Genomic DNA, 11,469 nt, shown 5'->3' with positions numbered 1-11,469 from the left:
CCAATAAGAAATCAATGTAATTTTCTAACAAGTAGTTAGGTACCAATGTGACTATATTTACTTACGAAGTACTACATATAAAGCACAAATATCAGTCAAAGTGTAGTATGATTACTCGTACTTGTGAATGATGCAAAAGCCAGGTTTAAACACTTAAATAAGAATAGAGGGAATAATTTTTACTTGTATGATATTTTCTTAAAAGGAATACGATAATTATATTGATACAGAGAAATTAATTTGTTCAATTGAGAAAAGTCTACAATAATAGCTCAAGTAACAAACATTTTATATTGTACAACTAGCTTTATGCTTGGTAAAAGGTCATAGAAACAAAACTTTGATGGTATTGCTTAAAGCTTCATATCTTGTGTTAGCATGATGTCACAGCTACGGGAGCATAGCTTTAGTGTGTTTTTATGAAGCTCCTAAAATAATTTGCGGTGAAAAAGAAAGACACACTGTCGTAGTCTCGTAAACAGACATCGGTCATCCATCACAAGTGGCTAGATATTATAGAGTTATAGACAAGATCTACATCGAAATATTAATTAATGTTGGGCCCAAGCCCAACTATTACAAAATTAGTAATTAAACACAATGTTAGGCCTTCTAAAAGTTATAATCAAAGAGAGAGTAATTTTTTAGTTCCTATTCCTAATTCCCACTTAACCTTTACATTTTTTTTATTTAAAATCTCTTTAAAACCCCTCCAAATTGTTAAGAATTGCAATATTGCATAGACATCAATACATTGTCACATTATGCAAAGATCGATATGTACATATAGACCAATTTTTATTCAGTTATTTATATCATCTCAATCTTATCTAATCCGAGTTGTTTTATGTATCAATCGTTTTTGAACATTTTATAATTGTATCAGCTATTATTTACTTAAGAGAGAATACAAGCACTATATAAGCTCATGAAATTTAAGTTTTTGAAATTGAGATGATTGGCAATGCAACTTGAATGATGCATAAAATCCAAGAGTTTAGGATCCATAAACTCGGAGAAAAAATCTAGAGGAAAACTCAAAAACATGTCCAAGATTACCATTCACCTATCAATTATCATCCACCAGGAGACCAAAATTCATGGTACCAAACTACCAGTATGTTTTTGTGGTGGTCCACTCAATAAAAGCTTCATAAGATAATAAAGGGGGGGGGGGGGGGGGGGAAATTGCAGGCATGCTAGCCGAAATAGTATCAAAATTTTAGTTGATCACAAAGCATGCATATATTTAGAAGTGCTTCTATGGTCCTTACCATCATTATTTTCCTAAGGCTAGGGGTAACATAAATTGTTAAAGCTAGATATAAGTTGAATAGTTGGTTGTTTTGTCACATAACATTAGTCTTTGGTCTGTTTAAGGCACGATAATGGGTCGTGTGTTGGTGGTTGTGGTGGTGGTATTGGTGGCGGTGTTGAGGGCCGGTTTTTGTGAAGGTAAATGTGATATAAAGGGAATTTTCAACTTTGGGGATTCGAATACCGATACTGGAGGTTTCTTTGCTGCATTTCCATCTCAAAGAGGGCCTTCTGGGATGACTTATTTCAAGAAACCTGTTGGTAGAGCTTCTGATGGAAGGGTCATTGTTGACTTCTTAGGTAAGTTCAATAGATTTGTTTCATGATACAAATTATTAAAATGTGGATTTAAATTTAGCGACTTCATGTTGTTAAAGGTACATGAGAAATCTAAAACTTAATGTGTGACTGTAACTATTATTAGGTACACCCAAGTGTATAATAGACATGTTGTTTTTCTGTGTGTATTTAGCACAAGCTATTGGGATACCATTTGTAAGTCCGTACTTGAAGTCAATTGGAGCTGATTACAGACATGGAGCAAACTTTGCAACAGCGGCATCTACAGTAAGGCTGCCGAACACTTCCTTGTTTGTCACTGGTGTCAGCCCTTTCTCTTTGGCTATTCAACTCAATCAAATGAAGGAGTTACAATCCAGAGTGCTTGAACTTTCCCATTCTTCTTCCACTAATGGTAGGAATATAATTATTTGACACTTTCTAATGACTCATTATATTTCTAATATATTTTAACAATAATCGCAGTATATATACACGTAAATATATACTAAGGAGTATAATATAAGAAGTTTAAAGTGGTCTATTGTTTTGATACGGGCTAATTTAAACTAGAAAGCTAGCTCGTTTAGAAGGGACGAAGGGAGTAACAACATTTGATATTAATGTATAGTAGAATTTCACGTGCCTTATGTTATACTGAGTGCTAATTGAAAATTTTCTGCTAGTATCAACACCTCTTCCTTCAAAAAGCATATTTAGCAAAGCAGTCTACACATTCTATATTGGCCAAAATGACTTCACTGGAAATTTAGCAAACCTTGGTATTGGTGGAGTGAAGCAGTTTTTACCTCAAGTGATTTCCCAGATTGCTTATACTATCAAGGTCAGCCCATTATCTAATCTCTTTTTAGGTTTTGAGGCCCATTAACTGTAATTTGTTATTGGGCCTTGACATCATGCTCAATTAAGACTTAGGCCCATATACAAGGCCCAATTATCAATTTTTGAGTTTTAATTCTGAAGTTTATGAGATGAAATTCCAGGAATTATATGGTATAGGAGGAAGAACATTTTGGGTGCTTAATCTAGCACCAATAGGTTGTTACCCAGCATTCTTGGTAGAGCTCCCACACGAAAGCTCGGATATCGATAAATTCGGTTGCATGATCTCCTACAACAATGCAGTGAAAGATTACAATGACATGCTCAAGAATGCAATCCAACAAACCAGGGCAATTCTCCCTAATGCTTCCATTATCTATGTGGATACTCATTCTGTATTGCTTGACCTCTTCCAACACCCTACAACTTATGGTAATACTCAATCATACTTTTTAAGTTATCATGACTTATGGATTAGTGTGATATTATGGATTAAATGATTAGTTAAATTATGGGTGATTTACTCTTTATTATAATTAGGTGTATGACAAGTCATATTATGATGGCTAAGTAGATAATGAGTTAGATTATGAATTATGATGATTAAGGCAGCTAGCAATGATCAGTGCATAACTAATTATTGAGTAATATAAGTATATAACCTATGATAAGTTCGTGGGAATAAAGTAAGGTTGCATCAGCTAAAATGGCATTAATCTGGTTGATCTCAATCATGAACATGACTTCATAACTACCAAATATATTATCACCTGTCTATTTTAAGAATCGAACAATATTGGTCAATCATTTAGGACATATGATGTTATAGACAAGGTTCGATCTCTTAGGTAAGGCTTGAGAGACGGACTTTATCAAGTAAAATAGCTAAAAATCTAACTTTCACCAAATTCACCTTGATGTAACTACTTTACAAATTGACTGATACTCTGTATATTACTATCAATTTGTAAGAAATGCTTGTAAATATCTAATCATTATAATCGCATTATTAATTAGCAACTATTATTAATCAAACTACTGTGTAGATAACCCTACCTTGAGAGGAAAAAGGAGCTTTTCTTTTTCTTTTTTACTTTAAACTTTGGTTAATATTATGACTATAATTTCCATTATTTGTAATGTGTAATAGGCCTGAAGTATGGAACTAAAGCATGTTGTGGTCAAGGGGGTGGACCTTACAATTTCAACCCTCAGGTATTTTGTGGGAATACCAAAACCATTAATGGAAGCACATTAACCGCAACAGCTTGTGAAGATCCTAGCAAGTATGTAAGTTGGGATGGCATACATGCTACTGAAGTCGCGAATAAGATTGTCACCTTAGCTATTCTTAATGGCTCTATATTCGATCCTCCTTTCCCTCTAAATCGCGTTTGTGACCTCCACCCCATCGGATAAGTTGCATTAGCTAATTAAACTGGCCATTTCTTAGATTAGTATAAGTAGTAGTACTAGACTACTAGCTATGTTTGGCCAGATAAATTGGTGCATTATTATAGATTAGCATCAAATTGAATTAGCAATGATGAATTTGGGTAGTACAAATAATCTTTTCAAGATTTGTCCTTGGAAGTTGTTGATGGATTTAAATATTTTTTTGTCAACATGACTAGTTTTTTTCACCATAATCATTCAAAGTCATCATAGACTAAGTGGACAATAATATGCTTGTCTCCTTTTGAAATTTCCAGATAATTTCTTTGGTGCATATACTGTAAATGATGGGTGTATTCCACCAAACTAGCCGCGATTGAATTGTTTTTGCTAAGCTGCCGGTTTCGATTAATATACTTATCATGAACATAATGAATGATAGATTGTTAAAGAATCTAATCTCCATCTTTTAATAATGCAAGAAGATCATATCAATAGAATTTCACTAGCCAAGTATGAGAGTAAGCAAAAATAAGCAAAATTAACCCTGCTTTAATATATACAGTAGTATGAATAATTTACAGTTTCCAATGCTAAAAAAATTGTACATGTATTAAAACTAGACTAACATATAGAAGAAACAACAATAAAAAAAAAAAAAAAAAAAAAGAATGGAAATATCAAACTTACTATTATCATTTTCAAGGAGCAAAGTCATTTTCAAGGACTGCTTGAGTTCTAGACACAGGGGCCAAAGGAAACTTACTATTGCCAATCCATTTTGTATTAAGAGATTCACTCTTCTCCGATGTTCTTTCCATACTTTGAATCTTTCGCGAATTATATGTTTTGTAACCAAGTACTAAACACGAAGCTAACAACATCAAACCAACTAGTCCACCCACAAATCCAACCACCCACCACACCCACAACGCGATGATTTTCTTCCTTTCTCTTCTTTTGTGGCCTAGAGAGGATGGGAACAATGGCGAAAGTCTAGGTAAAGGTGGAGATGAAGGTGAAGGTGATATCGAGTCATTAAGTTTAGGCATTGCTATAGCAAAATGCCCTACACCTTGTGACAAACAAACATTAGGCCTTAACATATCTCCCAACTCAACTAAACCACTCAATGGATCAAATCTAACACACTTTTTAAGCTTATTTTTTACATCATCACTATTATTTCTCCCTTGTAATAAAACTTCTCCTTGAGAAAACTTCACCTTAATTGACTCCCCTACTAGTAAAGTGATATTAAGCCTTTTTGAGCTCGTTCCTCCACTAGAATCCGATGCATTATACACCGCGAATCCAATAACTTTTGTAAGAAATGTATAACCAGGTAATTCATAGTATTGAGATGATAAATTCCCCAAGTTTTCATACATGATTTCCAATCTTTTCACATAAAGTATAGTGGTTATTTTTGGAGGTATATCAAAATTACTTGAATTTACACCTTTACCCCAAAAAGCACTTCTCCTTAACCTTAAAACTGATACTTTCATATCAGAAAAATTAGAGGGAAGAGAAATGTTGTACAGAACACCTGTGTGAGGCTTTTTGGGTAATGATTTTGTGGAGTAATTATAAAGATAATCATCTAAATAAGTAGGATTATTACTGATAATGTGTGTAATATTGTTTATGGCTAAGGAAAATGAAAATGATAAATTTAAAATCATGATCACCCATATAGTTGAGATTGCATACCAGTTAATGTTGAAATTAGCCCACATTGCTTCTGATCTTACATTATGATCAATTACTCCATAATTAATCTAAAAAGATCATAAAGTTTCAATCTTTTTCAGAAAATCCTCTGATTTCTGTGAATAAAGATGAAAAAGATTGGATTTTTGATGGTTTATGATCTAAATCAGAAAAAAGATGAGAACTTAGAAGTAAGATTTATAATGATACAAGCATGAAGACTTTTTATTAGTGAAAATAAGATGAAAATGGAGATTTATATGCTAGAAAAAAGGAAAAAGGGAATGGTTGATGAAAAATGTGATAATTAAGGAAATAAAAATGGAAGTAAAATGATACTAATAAGTATAATTACGTAAAAGAAGGGCCATGCTAGACTGTCAGCAACAGAGAAGAAAAAGGGTGCTTTTTGAGTTGTTCAAAATAAAGGTTTTGGTTTTTATTTCTTGACACTTAGTCAGCGAAGAATACGGACGTAATTTACCAACTAAATAACATTTTTTTTCAATAAAAATATGGTAATGGTTTGGTTTTAGGAGAATATAGTTTACGTATATGGATTTGTATAAGTAGGTTGGTACATTTTATAAGTTTGTTTGGTGGATTGATGAGGAATAAGAGAATATTGATGATGTACTAATTGTAGCTTTAATCATTGGTGGATGTGTTAGCGTTTTGGACAGATAGTTTATTATTAGTGCTTAGTGCTATACATTGGGTCTACAAACTACGTATGCACGTTTGAGTGCACATCTCCACATAACATTCTAATGACTTAATGAGGTATGATGACACGATTACTATGGAGCAAATAATGTTTGAGTATGATTCCAGTATTTGTACTGTTGTCGCTATTTAATCAAGTAATAAGTAGTATAAAGGATGTTTTATGCGAAATATGTAGTTTGTTGTTTAGATATCCATGACCATTTTTTACGCTTAGCCTCTTTGTAGTTGATGGATTTCAACCTTGGAACCCTAGTTCTTAATCCAAGCTCTTCTTCTTGTAGTTCTAATGACACATTCCTATAAGTCATTGTTGTAAACTCGTAATTTTTTTAAAATCATAGTAAAGAAAATTCTATTTTAAAAACTATTAGTGCCACGTAAGATTGTGACAATTTTATTTTGTCGCAACTTGTGATCTTTAGTATCATCCATATTATTTTGAGCTAAAGAATTAATTATAAAAGCTTTTTAATTAGAAAAGAATTTTGTAAATGATGTTGTAAGCTAGTGTATTATTCTATGTGGTCAATTTACTAGCTTTATTTTCAAGGATTCTTAACAATTTTTGTAGTAGATTTCTAATGTTCTTAATTATTAGGTATTTTACACAAACAACTAGTACAATTAGTCAATTAGATAGCCAAATCAAATAATGGTACCAACTAATACAAACAACACTTAACAAGTATAGCAATAATTTTAATTCATGGCTGCAATATAATGTGTTAAAAGTACTAGCTAATTTAGTTGGTTAAAATCTTTCAATGTGTATTGAAATCAAATATCGTCTATATCATTATTTTTGTGTCAAAAATTATCAACTTAATCTAAATACTACGTATTACATTTGAGCCCATTCGAAAAAAAAAATTAATAAAATACGGAGTACAAACCCACAAAATCGAGCTAAAAATTTATGTTTTGGAATGTTGTTTAAAAACTTTTAAGAAAGTAAATTAATTAAGTGAAGGAGAAGTCAAACGTGGATTTTGAGATAGGGAGTCACCCAATCAGGAGTCCTCATCACTCCACGTGTCACTCAACAAAATCACTTTATTCAATAAAAGAAAAAATAAATAAAAATCTCATGGATATGCTACGAATGGTGGAAAACCAAACTGAACAAAACCCCAATTTCAAATAACCAAATTTCAGCAAAATTCAACAATTTTCTCTCCCATTTTCAAGCACCCACCTTTCATTTTTCTGGAGAGAGAAAATTAGCCTGAAAAAGGCCTTTTTTTTGGGTGAAGGAGGTTAAACAATGGCAGCAGCAGCTTATGCAGGAACTTCATCTTCAATGGCGGCTGCAACTACTGGGTTGCTTCCACGTGTCCACGCTAACCACTCTTCCCGCTTTTTAGCGTTGCCTTATCTTCCTCCTCGTACCTCTACTTCATCTTTGAGGATCTTCTCCAACAATTTGTCTGGTATGTTTCTTTGCGGCATTTCGTCGAACACCTGGTCTGTCTTGTACAAATTTTGAGTTATTAACTCATGGTTGTTGCTGTATTGGTTTATTTGGGTTTGATTATTAGTGTTTAATTATAAGGGTATTCTGATTGAATGATTTAAATTTCAAAGTCATTGTCTTTGAACTACAAATGTTGACTGTTAAGATAGTTACTAATAGTAGTACAATGTAATTTGCATTTTGCAATCCTGAAAGGATAAGAATTGGGCGGTTTTGTCGTGTTTCTTCTTATATTCCTTTGAATTAACTATATTTTTCCAGAATTAATCGCAGAATTATTTGTGGGGATTAAGTGATAAGGAAAGCTTGGCAATTTGTAATGATTTCTTAGACTTGCCTTAGTTCTGAGGACTTGAAAAATCCCATATTATTGAACTATTGAAGTGTTCTTAATCAGTTAAAGGTAGAAGGAACTTATCATATTGTTATTTGTGGAAATTGGTACAGGACCACAAATTGAGTTGTAACCTTATCCCCATGAGTAGAGAGATTAAATGCTATATAAGAACTTCATGTTAGCTTTGTTGGGATTTTAATGGGGGTCTCAATTCTGGTCAAAGGGTGTGCCCATAGGGTTATCTTCATCAATGGAAGGGTTGGGTCCTTGCATCCTTATGCGATGGTGCATGAAGCGTAAAGGAAAGACTAGTTCAAATAAGGAATTGTAGTTGAGATACTAATTGTCCATTGCTGAGAAGTTCTAAAATTAGCCTCTTAGCCAAGCCTAATTTGTTGAAAATGGTGGTGAATGCAATTTTTACGAACAATTATAGAATGTCTTAGTGGTTATGCTGCTATTAGTCCATTACCATTTGCAAGTTGTAGGTGTTCAATCATATGTGGTTTACCTCTAGTCTGCACGATGCCATGAATTTTTTGTGACATCAAATTGTAAATTATAGTGATGAACTCAAGGTGAGGACCTAAAAACATACTCTCTATGAATTAACATTTATCAACCAATACTTAATGTGATGGGTGAGGATATATGAAAATATGTATTAATATGTGGCTAAGAATCAGGGAATGGTAAATATTCACGCATTCTGGTGCATGTGTTTTATGCCTCCAATGTGAGCTTTATCTGGATGATTTTGCTTGTTATTGTCTTTCCACTGTCTACTTATTTAGTGTCCGAGTTCCTTGGTTCTTGTAGTTGTGCACTGTGTATTTCCTGAATCGGAATGTCTAGCAATTGATTTTGTGTCGGGAATGTTTATACTTACATGACCTTTTTTTTTGTGTCTGAGAAATCTCCTTTGCTTGCTTTTCTATAAATACTGTAATAGATCTATAGAACTATTGCATACCCTACCTATCAGCTTTCCTTATTCCTGTAATTCTAATGCAATGTTGGTTAAGTTCACTTTTAAGCTTAATATATCTGTAGAGTTCCCTTGGACATTGTCTTGGGGACTGAATGAGGACTCTAAGGTCAAATAGAACTAGTGATATCTATATTGGACAGATTTCTAAAGATTTGAATCTTTTTGTTAGACGTGTTTCTACTTTCTTTGGTTGTGGTTGTAAAATGTTTAAACTCTGGCAGTCTGGCTTTTTTTTGCTGCTTCCTTGCATAGCTGGTGCTGAGCCAGTTTTTATTTATTTATTTTACTTTATTTCTGCAGAGTCAAGGAGGTTTTCTTCCCTTCAGGTCAAGGCTTCCTCAACAGAAGATACTTCAGTCGATAGCTCTGAACTAATTAGTGACCTGAAAGAGAAGGTAAGTGTGACAAATGACCTCAAATGAAATGCTCACTGCATTTGTTTTGGCATGGTCTAATTTCTCATTTAACTTTTGCAGTGGGATAAACTTGAGAATAAGTCCACAGTAATTATTTATGGTGGTGGGGCATTAGTTGCAGTTTGGATATCTTCCATTCTTGTTGGTGCTATCAACTCAGTCCCTCTGGTACGTGATCTTTTCTGTTCTTCTACACCCCTTCTTGGATCTGTCTTCTTGATACCTAATTATGTTTTGCAGTATTTGGATTGTGTCAAACATCAAAGTATATCTCCTTTCCGAATATATATCTCGAACGATATTCTCCCTCTCTAGTATCTGAATTATATTGCACCCTTCCTATTTGACGAACCCAAAAGAAAAATCCCCTTTTTAGTAAGTTTGAAGTGATTGATTTGAGAAATAGTGTGCCTCAAATTTCTTGTTATGTTTCTTTTCTGGTGCTTTCTCTTGAGCTGGCTGAACTCTGCAATGTATTTACCTAGTTAGTGATTCAGCTGATTATTACCAAAGAAACACACCCACCCACCCCCCCCCCCCCCCCCCCCCACCCCCCTCTTTCTTTTTGGGTGCCAAAATGAGGTGCTCTGTGAATAGACAGTTAAGTTTTTTGTGGGGGTTTATTAAGATGAATTGAATCATAAGGTTCATTTGAAGAACATATTTGACAGATATTTTCTGTTGATTAGCATATTTGAAACTATGTTTGATCCATAATTTATGTGTTTGATATCGTCAGCTTCCTAAGATCATGGAGTTGGTTGGGCTTGGATACACTGGATGGTTTGTTTACCGATACCTTCTTTTCAAGGTAAAGTTCCTGCTTGTTCTTTCTGTGCAATGAATTTGAGCTGCTTAGTTTTGTTATCTTTCTAAACTGATTAAAGCTATATTTGTATGTCAATGCTCGGCTACAACCTCGGTACCCTTCTTTTTCCCTGTTCAGCTAAAGATAAATAAAGAAAAGCCTAATATCTTTAGTTAAAATCATCTTATCGCTCCTGCTCCTCTTGCACTAACTAGTTAATGCAAAAAACTTGTGCTCTACTGATATTTGATCCCTTGTGCTACTAACCCTGTTGGTTGTATATTCAGTTTTTATCCTATCCAAATTAGCTGCATATTTTTCTTCTGATTTTTTTCTACTCAGTATACTTCCTCCGTTACGAATTACTCGCAACAAAGGGGTATTATTTGTGAGACATAAAATATTCATTTGTTGCGAGTAATATGCAACGGAGGGAGTATAAGAAATAGAGGAGCTTAGGAGGTCTTTAGGATGATAAAAGCTGCTATTCAGTGTTCATCTCCGTCAAAAGTCGTTTGATGATGTTACTCATCGCTTGATTATTATGCTAAAAGCTAGATGACACTGACCTGTCTTTTGTCTTGTTCAGTCTAGTAGAAAGGAACTAGCAGAAGACATCGAATCATTGAAGAAGAAAATTGCTGGAACGGAGTAGAATTACACGTAGCTACATCTGACTAGCAATATTGCAAATGAGAGGATTTGGTTCCTATCCATGTTGTATTATAGGCCATAGAGCTACTATGTATTCCAATTGCTTCTGTCTCCAGTTTTAGTATTGGAATGTTGTTGATATGGAAAAATATACATGCTATTTACATAATTCAAGTGTCTTTTTGTTGCCAAGGGCTTCTACATTGTGAATCTGCGATGTTATATACTTATATTTGAACATTAGTTGGATCAATTGAGGACAATCATTCTTGACGATGGGTTATGCCAGCAAGATTAAGCTCATTTATCTTGATCTCTTTCAACCTGCTGGATTCATAGCGCTTTCCTAGTTTACTGGTAGATTTGGTAGAGAGGAGAGGGACACTGAACAAGAAATGGTTGTATCGCTGACTGAGCTAACTAATCTAATACGTAGTATTACTTGATTAGCTAATAGGCCCGTTTCAAATACATTGAGGTATATCTTCTGTGCACATTCGCAACTCTTGA

General features: G+C 33.8%; 3 protein-coding genes across 3 annotated transcripts; 2 read left to right on the top strand and 1 right to left on the bottom strand.

Moving 5' to 3' along the window:
* Positions 1-1,364: 1,364 nt before the first annotated feature.
* LOC145614968 (GDSL esterase/lipase At4g01130-like) lies at positions 1,365-4,117 on the top strand. The gene is made up of 5 exons (XM_081670048.1): positions 1,365-1,617; positions 1,790-2,011; positions 2,283-2,440; positions 2,601-2,871; positions 3,590-4,117. The coding sequence occupies exons 1-5, from the start codon at positions 1,389-1,391 to the stop codon at positions 3,856-3,858; spliced, it is 1,149 nt and encodes a 382-aa protein (XP_081526174.1). The 5' UTR covers positions 1,365-1,388; the 3' UTR covers positions 3,859-4,117.
* Positions 4,118-4,227: 110 nt separating this feature from the next.
* Positions 4,228-5,576, bottom strand: LOC145613007 (uncharacterized). The gene has a single exon (XM_081668086.1). It carries the CDS (start codon positions 5,574-5,576, stop codon positions 4,536-4,538), a length of 1,041 nt encoding a protein of 346 aa, XP_081524212.1. The 3' UTR covers positions 4,228-4,535.
* A 1,793-nt stretch (positions 5,577-7,369) lies between these two features.
* Positions 7,370-11,151, top strand: LOC145614969 (protein CURVATURE THYLAKOID 1A, chloroplastic-like). The gene is made up of 5 exons (XM_081670050.1): positions 7,370-7,709; positions 9,382-9,476; positions 9,558-9,665; positions 10,237-10,308; positions 10,895-11,151. Exons 1-5 carry the CDS (start codon positions 7,544-7,546, stop codon positions 10,958-10,960), a joined length of 507 nt encoding a protein of 168 aa, XP_081526176.1. The 5' UTR covers positions 7,370-7,543; the 3' UTR covers positions 10,961-11,151.
* Positions 11,152-11,469: the final 318 nt, after the last annotated feature.

The sequence above is a fragment of the Chenopodium album genome, chromosome 25 (genome assembly GCF_948465745.1).
Source record: "Chenopodium album chromosome 25, dcCheAlbu1.1, whole genome shotgun sequence".
Taxonomy (NCBI): domain Eukaryota; kingdom Viridiplantae; phylum Streptophyta; class Magnoliopsida; order Caryophyllales; family Amaranthaceae; genus Chenopodium; species Chenopodium album.
Note: the sequence above shows the minus strand (reverse complement) of the source record. Positions and strands in the feature narration are given on the sequence as shown.